General features: G+C 56.9%; 1 protein-coding gene across 1 annotated transcript; it reads right to left on the reverse strand.

The window, feature by feature from the left end:
* Window positions 1-680: 680 nt before the first annotated feature.
* On the reverse strand, window positions 681-2410 carry POMC (proopiomelanocortin). Its single transcript, XM_062571244.1, has 2 exons — window positions 2285-2410; window positions 681-1415 (listed from the first exon to the last, which is right to left on the reverse strand). The coding sequence occupies exons 1-2, from the start codon at window positions 2408-2410 to the stop codon at window positions 777-779; spliced, it is 765 nt and encodes a 254-aa protein (XP_062427228.1). The 3' UTR covers window positions 681-776.
* Window positions 2411-16458: the final 14048 nt, after the last annotated feature.

The raw sequence follows: 16458 nt of genomic DNA on the forward strand, positions 1-16458 counted from the left end.
CCCGGGGGGGGGGGGGGGGGTAGAAAAAACCCGTTTGGGCGTTTGGGGTGGCAAAACGCTGCGGTGCCGCCGAGCCGAGCGTGCGGGCACCTGCTGCGCCTGCTCTCTGCTCCTTGCTCCGTTAGGGACGGATTTAGGGCAACGTTTAGCTGAGCAGGAGGAGGAAAAAAAAACCAACCTCCCCCCTCAAAGCGTTCACACGAGCTCTGTTTTGCCTTGGTGTTTCCAAGGAAGCACCCGGAGCAGCCGCAAAGGAACGCGCGGTCCTGCGCGGGGCGGCTGCAGACCCGCCTGTTCTCCGCCCGCCCGCCCGCCGCCCCGCGACGTTTCCTCCCCCAGTCCTGGCTCTTTGCTCCCCCCCCCAGCTGCAGGATTTTGGTATCCCGTTGGTTTTTCCCACCCCCTTGGCCGCGGGGGCCCTTCTGCAAAAGCCATGCGGGACAGCGCGGGGAGCCGCCGAGCTTGCAAAGAAAAAAACCCCCAAATCCCCCTCAAAAGAAGTATTTTGAGAATTCCGTTTAATCCCTCATTTACAGTACTGTACAGCTCAGTGGAAATCCGCCAGCGGCCCCGGGGGCTGCGAAGCAGTGCGGCGGCGGCGGCGGGCGCGCGGCCCTCGTCCCCCCGGGCCGCCGCCGGAGCCGCTCGGGGGCCCCGGTGCCGCAGCCCCGCGGGCGCCGACGGCTGCGGCTGCGGGACGGGCGATGCCAGCGGGATGCTACAGCTACGCGGGGCCGCGGCGGGCGCGAGCCGCCCTCCGGCCCGGCCCGGCCCCTTTACTGGCCCTTTTTGTAGGCGGTTTTGACGATGGCGTTTCTGAAAAGAGTCACTAGAGGCGTCTGGCTGCGCTCGGAGGTCATGAAGCCCCCGTAGCGCTTGTCCTTGGGGGGCTCCTGCCAGCGGAAGCGGCGCGTCCCGCGGGAGCCGCCTTCCTCCTCCTCCTCCTCCTCCTCCTGCTGCTGCTGCTGCTGCTGCTCCGCGGGGAGCGTCCCGCCGGCCGGCAGCTCCCGCCGGAACTCCAGCGGGAAGCTCTCGGCGGACTCGTCCTCCGCGCCGTTGGGGTAGACCTTGACGGGTCTCCTCTTGCGGCCCACCGGCTTCCCCCAGCGGAAGTGCTCCATGGAGTAGGAGCGTTTGCTCTCCTCCCGCTCTGGCCCGGCGCCTTCCTCTTCCTCGCTGCCGCCGCGCCGGGCCGGCGGGGCGCCGGGGGCCGCCGGCGGGAGCGGGCTGCCCGGCAGCTCTTCCCGCTTGCGCCCGCCGCCGCCGCTGCTGCTGTTCCTGCGGCCGAACTTGTTCCAGCGGAAGTGGCTCATGACGTACTTGCGGACGCTCTCGAAGAGCGGCTGCAGGTGCCCGTTGCCCGGGTACACGGGCGCCTCGGCCGAGAGGTCGGCGCGGCACGCCTTGGCGCACACCTGGCCGGGCGAGAGGGGGAAAGGCTGCGGCCGGGCGCCCGCACGTGGAGATGCACGCGGCACGCGCGCCCGGAGCTGCGGCTCGATCGCACGTGTGCCCGGAGCTGCGGCTCGATCGCACGTGTGCTCGGAGCTGCGGCTCGATCGCACGTGTGCCCGGAGCTGCGGCTCGATCGCATGCGCGCCCGGAGCTGTGGCTTGATCGCACGTGTGCCCAGAGCCGCAGCTCTATCACACGTGCACCTGGGAGCTGCAGCTCGATCGCACGTGTGCCCAGAGCTGCAGCTTGATCGCACGCACGCCCGGGAGCTGCAGCTCAATCACACGTGCTCCTGGGAGCTGAAGCTCAATCGCACGCGTGCCCAGGAGCTGCAGCTCGATCACACACGCGCTCGGGAGCTGCAGCTCGATCGCCCGTGCGCCATGAAGGTGCCTGGTCCCACCCCTCCGCAGGCAGGGGCACAGTGTAGTCCCGGCACCGGTGGATTTGCAGCGATGCTAAACCAGGAGCGGGGTTGTGGAGATGCCAAATCCGGGAAGGGCTGCAGGGATGCCAGACCGGGGGGGGGGGGGGGGTTGCAGCGATGCCAAACCAGGGCAGAAGGGTTGCAGCGATGCCAAAGCAGCCCTGCGCTGCTGCAAAAGGGGCGGCGTGCTGGGGCGCCGGCACCCGACTGGCGCTGGCGCGGGGTGAAGGCGACAGCCAGGCTGCAGGTCTGCACCGCGCGGGAGGGATGCCGGGAGCTCCGCTTTGCTGTTTCAGCATCGCCCGGCGCAAAGCCGGGAGGCACGAGCCCCCCGAAACCTCCGGGGCACGGGGGCCGCCCGGCGGTGATGCTCCCGCAGGGCGTCTCCCGCCTTGCACTTACCAAAACGCCGGCCTCGGTGGCGAGGTCCTGGCATTTGGGGCTCTCCCAGCAGGGCCCGTGGGTGGCGGCGGGGTGGCCCAGCAGCAGCCCCAGCAGCACGGGCAGGCTCCAGAGCGGGCTCGGCATCCTGGCGCGCGGCGCGCGGCCTGCGGAGACAGGGCCCGGCGGGCAGCGGCCGCTGCAAACGAACTGCTGCAAACGAACTATTGCAAAGAGACTGCTGCAAACGAACTATTGCAAGGGAACCGCTGCAAACGAGCTGCTGCAAACGAACTATTGCAAAGGACCCATTTGGCGGGTGGCGAGGGCTGGCTGCGAGGACGGCGATCGTCTGCCGAGAGCCGCGGCGCGGTGGAGGAGGGGGGAGGAATGCCGCCGGCGCAAAGCGCTCCGGGGGGGCTGTGTTCAGGTGCCGGCGGCTCGCAGCCCGCTTGCCGTGCCCTGCCGCCCCCCTCGCCGCCCCCCTCCCTGCGCCGGGATACCCACGCCGCGAAGCCCCTTGGACGGCTGCGCAGCTCCGGCGCGCAGGGAGAGGCAGCTGCGAGGAGGCGCGCGACGGTGGGGTTTAAACCGCGGTGAAGGAGAAGGCGGGCAGGAGCGTTTTACGTTAAATCGCGCCGGGGCTCGGCTCTCCGAGCCGCTCTCCCGGCGGCAGCCCGGCTGCAGGAAACTCACGCAGCATCCCGGCAAAGCTGGCGGCTGCGGCCGGAGAGCCGGCTAGGGGCGAGCGCCCGGAGGAACGGGACCGCTACGGCCTCTCCGTCCGGGGGAACCGCCAGAATTACGCTGCCACCGATGGGGCAGGTAGCTATTTAAGCATTTTTCCTTTTGCAAAAAAAAAAAAAAAGAAGAGAGCTCCTTTCCCAGCCAGCTGCGTTTAGCTCGCTGCAAGAGGTCTCCAGGAGGAGGGAGGAGGAGAAGGAAAAAAAAGAAAAGGAAAAGAAATAAAACCCACCCTACATGCAAAAAAAAAAACAAAAACAAAAAAAAAAAAACCCAGGGCAGACCCCGTTCTGGCTCCCGCTCCCCCGGGCTGCGCTACGGCCGCGCGCCGCGGTGCAGCCAGCAGCCCCCGAAGGGGCGGCAGGGGCGTAGTGACCACGCCGGGCGAGCGGAGAGCGCGGTTTGCTGCCTCCCTGCTGCTCTCCCAGCCGCGTCTTGGCGCTGGGGAGCCGGCGACAGCCCCGGGGGGGCGGCGAGGAAGCGTGCCGGGACCCCGGCAGGGCGCCGGGGGCGATGCGCCGCGGCGATGCCCGTGGCAGCCTCGCCTTGCCCGGCCGTCGAGTCCTGCACCCCCCCTTTATTTTTTTTAATTATTATTATTATTTTATTATCCTTCAAAAATTTTTTAGGGTTTTCGGGGCCGGGGCGCTTACCTGCGGCTGCGCGGCGGGAGCCTGCCGTCCTCCGCCTCTCCTCGTCCTCCCCGCGAGCGTCCGGCCGCACAACTTCGCCGCGGCCCCCCGGCGCCTTTTTTTATACCGCGTGCCGGGGGGCTCGGCGCTCTTCCGGGCAGAGCTTCGGAAGCGGCGCCGGGAAGGGGCCGGCGGGCGGGCGGACTCGGACGGAGGAGGAGGAGGAGGGGGGGGGGCGGCACGGGAGCGGGGAAGGTTGCGGGCGGCGAACGAAAGCTTAGCGGAAAGAAGGCGGCCGGCAGATTTATTTATTATTATTATTCTTTTTTTCTTTTAAAAAAAAAAAATTCTTGGGATGACGGCGGCTGCCCTGAGCTGCTCTCCCCGCTCCTCGGAGGGCCCCGGCCAGGGCAGGGCGCCCGCGCGGGACGGCGTGGATGGGGCCACCGCGCCGTCACCTTCGGGTGCAAAAGCCGCGCGACGGGAGAGGGTCCCGCAGCCTCGCTGATGCCTTCTCCAGAGCTGTCCCGGCAGGTCCCGGGTCCTCCGGCAGCCGAGGCCGCACGGGGTGAGGGTTACGACCCGCTTTCGGCGCCCGGACCAAACCTCTCCGCTGGGAGCTGCGGTGAGCTGGCCCGGCTTTCGGGCAGGGACGCCGTGCGTCCCTGCTGCACAGCGTTGGGTTGGCCTTGGGTGTTGGAAAGGAGGTGCTGCTAGAGCTCTGGTGGCCTCCTGGTGTCTCCTTCTGGTGGCCAAGCCTCGCACGGGCGAGTGGAACGAGGGCCCTTGCTCAAACTCGCGTCCGGGGAAGAAACGCGCTTTGGGGCTAAACTCTCTTTTCCACCCCAAAAGCAGTAGCTGCATGCAAAGTGCCCCTGTGATGGCCCCTGGCTCGTGCTCGCTCCTGTCCCTGCCTGGGGAGGGTTTGGGGCAGGACTCGTTGCCCCAACCCCCCCCCCCGGCTCATGCGGGAGCCTTTGTTTGAGGCAGATTTGTGCCCATGCCCCGTGGACCTTGCTGGTCCTCATGTCACCTCCTGCTGCCGGACCAGGAGCGGTCCTGGGACGCGTGCTGGGAATGCCAGCTCCAGACTCACTGCTCCCACAACGGCGTGGGCAAATTTTGCGGTCTTCTTTCCTGTTGTTGACCTACCCAGCTGGAGAAACACTTCTGCGCTGGGATTTTGCTTTCCCAGGACGTGATGCTGGGGTGGTCCTTGATGGGGCAGAGAGCCATGTCCCAGGAGGACCTCAGGGTGGCTTCTGTCTGGTCTGGGCTGGTCTTGACTTTGGTCAGTCAAGAGGTAGCAATGGGCCATGAGCATCAGTCCCGTGTGTCCGGATGAAGCTCAGTTTATGTTTATGTGAAAACAAACTGCAGGATATGGAAAAGCCACACAGGGAGGTTTGCCTGTGATCTTACCAGTAGGGAACCGATGTGGCTGTATCCCGGGTGGGCTAAAGATTTGCTCATGTTTTGCTTGACATAGCCTTCTGCAAGGAAAGGAGGGCTCCCAAAGTGACCCTCCTGGAGAGAAGCAGCCCATAACCCACCTCCCGGGGTAGAAAACAAGGCGAGGGCAGGACCCGGGCTGGACGGACGCCGTTAGGAGGATTGCTCCTATGAGCACAGCCTGGGGAGGCGAGATTTGCCTTAGGACCGAGCGCCTGGCTAAGCAGGGAATGTTTCCCCTAGGGTAACATGAAGAGAGAGCAACACATCCAGAGCCTGACTGATGCACCTCTTCCAGACATCTATCTCAGAATGGATAAATCACCCTCTGGAGACACTTCTCACTTCTGAGCTGCCAGAGAAGCCTGGGGAGGCTCAGATTAAACAAAAAGGAGGTGAGTTGTCTTTCAGCAGGCTGCAGACGAGTGCATCTCCTTGCCAAAGGAGACAGCGGGTTAAAACAATTTTACCTGAGTTTCCTGGGACTGGACAAAAAGCTCTGTAGAGGGTTACTAAGTAGGCAAACCACAAGGGTTCAAGAAATACCCTGACCTAAAAATAGTTGAGTGTTAAGGTAGGATTGAGAAGAGGTATCATATGCACTTGCTCTTTTCTTCTCTTCCTCGAAGATCTGTTTAATGCTGTTGCTGGAGACAAAATACTGTGTTAGACAGACCCTTGGTCTGAACAGGACAGATTTTGTCACTTTGCATCAGTGGGATGTCATTTCGAACCCAGATCTCATTGGGAAGGAGACCACTGAGGGAAGGCAGGAGACCTTCCCGGCATTGCTAGCGTAACTGGAGGTTCGACTCAGAAGTCCCAGGTACTTCTGGAAACTAGCCGGGAACGTGCCCCGACACAGGCAGAAAGGTTCAATGCATGAATTAGCTGACCACGTGTTAATGAGGTGGAGCGAGTGCTCGGGGGTGTTCAGCACGGAGGGGAATGGGAAGCGCTTCCCTCCCTCGTAAGCACGAGCGCCTGCTGAGCTCCTGTCTGTGCTCGCTCTGCTTCAGCAGGGGTGGGGACTTGGCCCTCGGGCTGGACCCCGTCCCAGACCCTCCGCAGCTGCTGGGCAGGGGGAAGTGGGCAGGAATGGACAGCGCTGGGGCTGGCTCTGAGCTCGGTGGCTCCTGGCTCCCTTTGGGGCTCTGGACAAAGGCATGAACGTGCCTTCAGCGATAACAGCCCGAGGAGATCTGCAAGCTTCGTGCATGGACAGCAGACACCTATTCCACCCAGCCACTGCTCCGGTTTTACCTGCGTTAGCGTTTCGGTTTGGTTCATGCCTTCTCTGGACCTTTGTCGTCTCCAGACCTAGGACCCCTCTGAGCCACAAGCAGGCTGTGTCTTACTGCAGTGCCTGTAACAGCATTAGCTCCTCCGATCTTCCTGACAGATCCCCTGACCTGCAATATTTTTCCATGACGGAGAGCTATTCTGAGATGCTTTATGGCGAAAATGGAGCTATGATTCCCACTTTAAAGGCTCTTTCATCTTCATTAGGCCAATCTGAGCGGTTTATTTTTATAAGGAAGACTTGAAATCTATTTATGAAAACCCGGAAACCTCATTGAGTGGAGCGCTTACAGGTGAAGGCTGAGATGAAGGATTCCTCCCCCCGTCTTCGGCAGCGCCGGATGCCTCTGTGTTCTCCGGCCTCGAAGCAGCCCTTGCCAGCAACTTCTGCTTGCTCCCACCTCGCAGAGCAGCATCTTGCACCACTGCTCCATCAGCCCCTTTTCCCATCAAACTAGAGGCAGGTTCAGTGCAATGCTGGGACCTTAGATCAGAGCCCCCCAGTTCAGAAACATCCCCATAGCAGCTGATGAAAAAGGTGGCTGCTGTGTTGGCTGGAATGAACTAGTGATGCTCTGCTAATTCAATGAGATCTGAACAGGGCCAAAGGCGTATTTTGAAGTTGTTGTTCCTGAACAGGTCTGTGTTCAGGAAAAACCCACTAGGATCCTCAGCGATGGCCCTGGGTTGGCCACGGTTCTTGCATGGGATTGTTTCTTTTCCCTGCCCCATGGAGCATCAGCCTGATCCACCACCAATTTAAATTTTTGCTTTCCATGAACGTTTATGCCTGATATATGGAGAGCTGCTTTTCCAGGCTGCCTTGTGTCCATGGGGGAAGCCCATGCCCAGGCAGCTGGCTTGAGCCCTGGAGGTGGGATCCAGCTGCAGAAATAGGGATGGAAGTAGAGATCTGGCCAGGATGGACAGAGAGGAGTGTCAGTCAAAGGCAGAGGTCTGCTTCAACGTTGACCCCAGCTGCAGTCAGCTGGCGCGTGGTGCCAACGCAGATGTCTGGGTGCCTCATTTCTCTGTATTTTCATCAAATTGAAAGGGCAACCTTGGATTGGCTCTTCTTCTCCTTCTCCTTCTGCTTCTGCTTCTCCTTCTCCTTCTGCTTCTGCTTCTCCTTCTCCTTCTCCTCCTCCTCCTCTACCTCTTCCTCCTCCTCCTCCTCCTCTACCTCTTCCTCCTCCTCCTTCTCTAACTCTTCCTCCTCCTCCTCTTCTCTCTTCTCTTCTCTTCTCTTCTCTTCTCTTCTCTTCTCTTCTCTTCTCTTCCCTTCCCTTCCCTTCCCTTCCCTTCCCTTCCCTTCCCTTCCCTTCCCTTCCCTTCCCTTCCCTTCCCTTCCCTTCCCTTCCCTTCATTTTTTCTTTCCTTTCTTCTTTACACAAGTATGTACATGATTAGCTGCTTGGATACAGTTGGTGCCAGGTGAATGGCAGCTGTATAAATCCAAGATGTCAAGGAAAGGACCATGGAGTGAAGCAAATCCAGGAACCTCATGACTTTGTCCCTGAAAGAGCAACACGCTCAGGGCACGTAGCCTTGTCCCGGTGGCACGTGGTGGTGGTGCACGTAGCAGTGGGCGAGGTGTCTACAGATGAGCGGGCTGATTAGCCGCGTGATTTTTGGCCTTTCCATTTTAATCTGGAGAACAACTTGCACCTCCGTGCAAATGAGCTCCAGGGCCAGGTGTGAATCTGGCGGCTGCACTCAAATCCAGCAGGCGTGGAGCCGGAGGTGATGGGGATCTGTCCCCATGGGAGCAGGGCTGTCAGCAGCCGCGTCACCGAGGCCAGCATTGCTCTTTTACACCTGAGTGGTGAGAACGGCTCCTTCCCTGAGCCTCTTGTTTGCCCTCAGGTAGCTCAGATCTGCCTGATGTCAGCTGCCTCCAGCTTGCCTTCTTTCTCAAAGTTATTTTGTTTTTGCAGCATCAAGGAAAAGAAAAATCAGTGCAGGTTTGCTGGTAAGGAGACCCAAAAAGGGCTAAATGTCTGCCCCCGGTGGTCTTCCGCATGTGTGCCTAATTTTTTTCTCTGTCTCATTTAAAAACAAATGTGCGGTGGTGGTCGGAGAAATGACGGTAAAAACGTCTGCTCAGTGCCAGCCTTTTCGGGGACCAGTCTCCTGCGCCCGGTGGCAAGGCCGTGTTTCCGATCCCTGCTCCGTTCAGGGGTGCGGCCGGAGGGACGGGCGGTAGTGCTAAGGGCTGCTCCGGGAGCGGGGAGCGCGTAGCTCCCCTGATGCACGGTAAAAGCCACCTTTTGTGTAACCTCGCCGGCTGGAGCCATTTGCCGTCAATTATACGATGCACAAAAGGAGCCTTTCCACCAAGGCCATGTGTGCTCCGTCGCTCCACGCACCCTGATGTGATTTCCAGCTCAGGAGCTGAGCTGGTGGCTGTGCTGTGTGACAGGAAATATTTGAAGAAGAGAGATTTGAAAGGGGAAGAAAAATGTTAGAATAATCGTCCGTAAACTTGAGAGGTTCATGCAAAGCCTTCAAGGTGAGATGGGGCTGCACGGGCGATGTAGCAGTCATGTCTCCTGCTGCTCAGCTGTAGTTGGGGGGCGAGTCCTGGCTTTCTAGTGCTGAAACGGCTGCCGTTGTGGAAATGAAGGCAGCCCACATCCATGGCCGCCTCTCAAGGCTTTGGGGCTGTTTCAGAGCCAGACAAACTGAAGGCTTTTAACTGCCCGGATCTGCTTCATCTTGTATTTGGAGATGTGGGAAAGGGATGGACCCCCAAAGTAGCTGCACTGAGGGCTTGCTCAGAGCATAGCGAGTAGGGACCCAGAAGAGATCCAGGTGAAGTGAAAATGGGACTGTCAGAGCAAAAATATCTTCATCGTTTCATTGCTTTCAGATTTTATAGCTGGAACAGACACTTAACGATGGTAGATCTGAGCTGTGGCGTGAAGGACCAGTAAATCTCCATCCTTGGAGATATTCAAAAGACATTTGGGCAGGGGTCCTGAAAAACATGCTCTAGGTGGCCCTGCTTGAGCAAGGGTTGGATGAGATGATCTCCAGAGGTCCCTGACAACCTCAACCATTCTGTGATTCTGTGAAATTGCTGGTAGGATTGGGGACCTTCCAGTGCAGAACTGGAGCCAATGACATCTGTGCCCACCTGGAGCATTGGTTTTCAGACAGCTTTGATGAAAGGGTCTCCCTCCCTCTGAAAACCACCATACCTGCATATCTGCAGGGGCAGCCACCAGACCCAGTGGTGAGATGCAAGTTGTGCACTTTGCTCTGAGAGGTTTTGCTCAATTATAGTCTTCCTGTAGGAGCAAGAGCAGCTCTGACACTAGGGATTGGGCATCCGTCACTGATTCCTTGGTCCTTCACTCACTTGCAACCCATTTTAAGTTAACCTGAAGACTTCTGAGCTCTACAGCAACAGCAACCCAGGACAATCTCCAGCTGAAAAAATTCCTTCCTTTGGCACCATAATGGGACACAGAGCACATGAAACTTAGTGCACAGAAGGGAGTTTTTTTTTTTTTTTTTTTTTTTTCTTTTTTTTTTTGTGACTTGCTTCCTTTCTAATACGATTAGTGATTTTCCCACTGACTTATACAAAAGCAAGATCAGACTTCCTAAAATGGAAGAAAAAAATGTCGGTGTTTTGTGTCAACTTGTGGAACTCACTGCTATTTGATATTATTGGTGCCAGTTCCTTCCCCTTGGCACTATTTATATTCTAAAATCTCTATTGCATTGCGCAGTATCACCTCCCCCAGGTACCAAGGCTGTGCTGCCGTGGGAGTGGTGCCTGAACAGGAGTGAATGAGGACTGGATACGGTCCACTGGGAAAGTGAGAAGCACAGACCATGAGGTCTTCTGCAGCAAGCAGTTTGGGCTTGAAAATGTCAAAATGTTCTGGTATCCCCAGAATTCCCTCATCTCCCTTGCCTTAGTTTTTCTAGACAGCAAACTCATCGCAGCTGGCCAAATGTTTTCTGGGAAGCACTGTCCTGCAGTTCTGTCTTGATCCCTTTTGACATGATGACAAAGATCTGCAGCTTGATTTTTCCATGACTTTGGAAAGTTGGATTCTGGTTCATTTTGGCTGTTGCAGCTCAGCTGACTTGGGTTGTCCGAGGAGACGACGTTCTCCGGTAGGGACTGTGCTGGCTCAGAGGAGGCTCTCAGCCTCAGAAATAATGCCTGATGAGACACACGATGCTTTCTTAGGGCCACTTTCTGCTCCACTTCTGGCAGATGAGTCCAGCACTTGTTTTTGTTTTCCTTTGTGCTATTTTTTTTCCTTCACACTAGTCTGCTTGCATACCAGTGAATGCAAGGGACAAATAACACTATGACCTTTCTTCATGGCACCTGATCTTCTTGAGTGTGCCAGCCTTTCCTCTCCAGGATGCTACAAACAAGGCATCTCCTTCACCAGGGCAAGCAACCCCCTCTGTGCCCCATTTCAGCTTTCCTGCAAGCACAGTGCTGCAAAGCAGAAACTCATGATCATCCCTCCCACCATTGCTATTTATATTCCCATCATTATGTGTGTTTGAGGGAAATACAGAGGATTTTTCTTGGAAGTGCAGAGGATCAGAAAAGCCCCGTGGCACCTCAAGAAAGACATTGATGTACAGGAACAAGTCCAGCAACATGGTAAAAGGGCAAAACACATGAACTGCAAAGGGGAGCTGAGAGAGCAGGGCTGTTTAGCATGAGGAAGAGAAAGTAAAAGGGGAGGTAGGTTATAGAGAAGATGGAGCCAGACACTTCTTGGAAGGGTACATTGCTAGCACAAGAGGTGACCCGCACAAACTGGAACATGGGATGGTCCAAGTGGACATAAAGAAAAAAGCTTTTCACCCGAGAGGGGAACTGGTGCAGCCCTACAACAGAGACTAGAGAAATGGTGGGATCTCCATTCCTGGAGACATCTGAAATTCAACTGGACAAGCCCTGGAGCAACCTTTGAAGTCAGCCCTGTTTGAGCAGGGACTTGGACTACCATGCTTTGCAGGTCTGTGCATCCTAACCCTGGTGGGGCTGTAGCCCTGGTGGGGAATTACAGCCTGTGTAAGAGTAAGTCCCTTTTCTCCATGACGGCACAGCCCTCTCGGGTGTGGACTGTTCTTCAGGCAGCACAGGAAGAGCGAGCCTGTCTCTCTGGCTGGGGTTGCAGATGGCCGTCAGGAGCGAGGCAGGACCTAGCATGGGAAACTCTCCCCGAGGTTCACCTCCACCCCTGGGTGATGAGGCCAAGAAGCAATTCCGGCCTAACACAAGCCATAGAGCTTCATGCAGCAAATTCCAGATACAGACAGTGTCAGGGGAAACCTTGCTGGTAACTCAAAGTGTGGCTGGGATGGACAACCTGCAGCACAGGGTGAACCGTCTGCTCTGTCAGCTCCCTGAGTGGTGACAACAATAATCACCAAAAAAGGTAAGTAAATGCTGCACTTTGCTTTCAGGCTGAGCTCATCTCACTTCAGCTCCTGGATTTGGAAATCATTCTGTCTTCTCCTGGACTAGAAGAGCAGAGTTAGCAAATCTCTGCCCTGAGGAGGGACACAGTGTGGGGCTATGCTGCTCCCTGACTCACTCAAGGTAGGTAGCCCCATCCTGGCTCTGGTCCCATGCCCAGGAAGGACATGTCTCCTGGGTCCCAGATGCCCATCTGAGGACGTGGAGGTGCCCTCGGGGCTGTGGCGCCCTCTCCACAGTGCTGTGAGCTCAGACCCAGATGATGGGCTTGAATGAGGTGCTTGACTTCCTGAAGGCTAAAACTGCCGGCAGTAAATCCTGGCTTCCCTCAGGGTCTGTGATCAGATCATCCCCTCCGCCCTGGCACAGATGCACCCAGCCAATGTGCAACCTATCCCTGGGCAGGGTGAGCCCAGGGCAGGGCCATCCCCAGTCCTATTTAACTTTTTCTTCCCGTATTTATGCTACCTTTCTTTTCTCTTTAAGCCAGTCCTATACATGCGGAGATGTATGCTTAGGCCAGCACGAGCGTGCGCCCACGCAGAGGTACACTTAGCAAATCCCACCGCCCTGCACAGCAGCCGCACACATGCATGCGCGCATGCTTCCACGCCCAGAGCCAAATCCCTGATTACTACCCGTGCCCCTAAGAGGGATTACAGCTTCTTAGAGGAGGAGCTTGCCTTCAGCAGGGTTTAGGTGCCCAGCTGGGACTTCCTGCAACCAAGAGCCTGTTGTGCATTTAGGGGTGCTGTGGGATGCCGATGGAGGAGAATTGCACCCAGCTCCTCCCTCAGTCCCCTCTTGCATGGTGCTAACTCAGACCCAGGAAGGAGCAGTGGGAAGCTTCTTAATGCAACTGGTGGAGGCTGGTGCCAGGCTCCTGCCGTGCAGCTCTGCAGCAGAGGCTTGGAGGCAAAGCTGATAGTCATGGGGATTTTGTTGCTGCAGGGAACACAGCTTAACTCAGCAGGGACAGGCCATGTCAGACCACCCCAAGCCTCTTGCTCGATGGCACAGGAGGCTGAAAGGCTCTTTCTGATCTCAGCGGTGACATTCAGATGTGTCCTTGGGCCTTGGCTGGGTGCCCTGGGGGCTGGGTGCTGCCCTGCTCTGCCGTGCCAGCCAGGGTTTAGCAGAGTGGAGCAGGGTGCTGTGCCACTGCCAGTGGACAGAGGGGAGAGCATGGGGCCTGCTGCCAGATGAGCCAAACCCACCTTGTACCCAGCTGGCAGCAGATTGGAGGTCAGAGGGAGATGGATACAGCGAGGTAGGAGAACCCCTGGGGTGCATTGCACTGCGTGGATGAGGAACAGCCCAGCACAGCCAGGACAACCCCTCTCTGGGCTGTTTTCCTGCTATCTGCAACTTTAGTGCTCTTTAAACTGCAATGCTGGGGAGCAAAAGTTTCACAGGCATGACAGATCAAGAGGGGAGATTTGGGAGGCTGCAGAAAGCCAAGACAGACGCTGCCCTATGAATGGCCTCATTCACCGCTGTAAGATGCTCGCTCTGCCCTGGCCTGGCAGAGGATTAAAGACGAAGGAGCTTAGCAAAGCCCCAGGGCAGAGCCAGATCCCTGCAGGATCTCTGAGACCTTCTCCTTATTTCCCTTCCTGAGAGCAAGCATCTCCCTGGCTCCAGCCAGACCCTAAGTCTCCAAACCAATGAACCTGGCCCCAACCCACCCCTGAGCAGGGGTTGGGCTTAGCCTTACATCCCTGGGGCAGTTTGGATGGTGGGGGTCAGGCACTGGGGATTTACCTCCGGGGCTTGGAGGCTGATGGAGAAGCTGAGGTTTGGGAAACTCGTGGGGTCTCTGTCTTCCCATGCCTCCCTTATGGAGAAGGCTCTGACTTTTCCTGACATTTGTGGAGCATCACTGTGGGTGAGCAGGAAGCCTGCTGTCTGCCCACAAGACCCAGGGTGGTTGCAGCAGAGGAGCACTAACACTTACTCTGATTTAAGGGTTCCCTGGTGGTCTTTAGAAGCTTCTGAGCCATCTCTTACTGCCAGTTATTTTATTGTGAATCATGTAGGTCTTTTAAAACTGATTAATGGTGGTAGCTAATTAGGATCACTGAAGTCCTAAAATGGCAAGCATGTAGATTTGGGAGTAGATTTGGGTCAATTTGACCTTTCCTCCAGGAAGCCAAGGCAGCATCAGGGGATGGCAAATTATCTGGGGATACTTGGATGATCTCTTCACTCCTTTGGGCAAGTACCAAATGGGCAGGAATGAAGAATGGAGAAATATTGTGTTTTTCAACTGTTCTCCCTTAAAGAAAGATGCAAATGAGGGCTGGTGAGTTGTTTGCACACTGAGCACATGTCCAGGCTGTTGCCAGCTGGCCGAAGGCCAGTCACAAGGGAGAAAAGTCTGCAGTGCATGGGCAGTGGCAGCAGAGACATTGTCTTCTCCAGAAACGAGTGTGGGCTGAGGGAAAAGGGGCAGACATGACCCTTGCCTGATACATGAGGAATTTAAGAGCTGTGCCAACTGAAGACCATGGGGCCACCCATGTGTTGTGCTCTGTCACAGACATTATTTAGAATTAGAGACCTCTGGTCTGAATGCAACGGGCAGCATGGATCCCGGGTGGCTGTCTGCATAGCATCAATCCACTGCCCATCATACACGCAGGAGTGAGTGGAAACAGAGGGGAGAGCAGAAGTTGCGTGTCTGCAGAAACGTGATGTGGCTGTTTTGTTCCTGTGTTAAGGGGGAAAGCAGAAGATGGATTCACAGCAGAGGATGGCGGTGATGCTTCGCAGTGCTGTTCTTCACAAAGAACAAGTTGGGGAGATGCTTGCTACACAGCAGCCACTCACCTCGGCGCTTGAAAAACAGCAGGATGGTGCAACTTGCTTCTGTGACTTTGGAAGGAGTTGGCCGAGGAGTTCTTGGGACTCTTGATATCGTTTTCAACTGGTCCTGGACTGCTGGAGGAGACGCAGCCCCTCAACATGCCCAGTCTGGGAGGATGCTCCATGCAGTGGAAGAGCAGAGGATGCGTGTGGGGAATGGATGTCCAGTTCTGCCCTAGCTGGGAGCCTTAGGATGGCACATAGCAGCCTGGGAAGACAGCTGGGAAAGGACTGAGGTGGAAGGGCACTAGGGGCATTTCAAGAAGAGCGCTGGGAGGTCTTGCTGTGTCGCAGGGAGGATGATAGGTGATCTCCAGCCCATCTCTTTGTCCGAGAGTGACTCCCATCCGCTGCGCTGGGGGAAGGGGCGCAGGCATCAGGAGTGGTGGGGAAGGATGCCAAGCACGGGTGGGCCAAACGCCGAGCTCTCAGCCTTGGCTCTTTCACATCCGTCATCTCTTCAGAGACTATTAGCATTGCGGCCACCTGCCCGGGCTCTCTCTTTGAATTTAGCCCCCCTCTCGTCTCTGCCTCCTCTTCGCTAAATGCTCCGCAAACAGCTCAGACATGAATTGAAGGGAGAAGAAACGGCCGCTCTTTGTTTCCCTCAAGAGGGGACTTTGCAGGCTAAACCCGCCCCGCGCGGCCGGCCGCCCCGACGGCGCTGCCGGCAGGGCCCATTTTCACGTCTCGCTTTGTGCGGGAGCAGCCTTGAGCGAAACACCACTCGAGGGGCATTGAACGCAATGTACGTTCGCCTCTTCCGCGTGGCACTCAGCGCCCGTCTCTGCCTCTGACGCTAATGATACGGATGAGGTTTTCTGAGCATAATGGGGATGAGAAATGAAAGGGAAAGGGGCTGGGGGAGGGGAGGTCAGATCCATTTAGGAGCCCAAACATTTATCGAAAGAGTGCCTCCTGAGTGGCCGCACAAAAGACCTGGCTGTCCCTGGCTCCATCCCTCCTCCACCTCCCCCGGCCCTGGGAAGGAAACCAGAACTGTAGGGCCTTAGCGAAAGATGAGGATAATGGATTTCATTATAGACAAGCATGTTAAATGTCTATCTGCTCGTACGCAATAAAGGCCTTTAGCTAATCGTGCTGGAGGAGCTCTTGGCAGGGATTTGAGAGCAAGACATTCCCCTCGGTCCCTTTCCCTGATCCCCGCCATGACTCCCTATAGACAGCCAGCCGTGGGGTGCAATTGATCCTGTCCTCGCGTTGGTGTCTACCATCGATCGATCATACCCTATTTCTCGCCACTGACTATGGGAGTACTCTCTCAGACGGATGATCCTGGAGCGTAACAGCCACGCTTGGCCAGAGGAAGCTGTCCTTGGTAGCTGAGTGGGGTTTGCTGCTGCAATGGATGGATCAAGCCCAAAGAGGCTGACGATCGGTCCTAAGAGGTCTTCATGGCCATACAGCAGGGAGCCACGGGATGTCCCTCGTACCAGTGCTGCTGCATGAGTGGCAGTGAGGCCAAAGCTCTAAATGCAGGTTGGACACTGGGAACCCAGCTGACGGAGAACGTGGATGTCACTGGCCCCGAGACCTGCGCTTCAGCCCCAGCTGTAAAAGTTTGCCTGCTTTGTTTGTCAGCAAACTGGACAGGGGACAGAGACAGCAATTTCCAGGTGTCCGAGCCTCAAGTTTTACCTCCCCCAGGACAATATTATGTGCAGAGTTTGTGAATTATTCATGACTTGAGGGCCACTGTCCTGCCAAAG

This window comes from Rhea pennata, chromosome 3 (assembly GCF_028389875.1).
Source record: "Rhea pennata isolate bPtePen1 chromosome 3, bPtePen1.pri, whole genome shotgun sequence".
Lineage (NCBI taxonomy): Eukaryota > Metazoa > Chordata > Aves > Rheiformes > Rheidae > Rhea > Rhea pennata.

Excerpts from the sequence above, each read along its gene's own strand:
- POMC (XM_062571244.1), bottom strand. The coding sequence starts at position 2,410 with ATGCCGAGCCCGCTCTGGAGCCTGCCCGTGCTGCTGGGGCTGCTGCTG. Across the intron at positions 1,416-2,284 it reads CCACCGAGGCCGGCGTTTTG|GTGTGCGCCAAGGCGTGCCG; the intron begins GTAAGTGCAAGG and ends TCGCCCGGCCAG.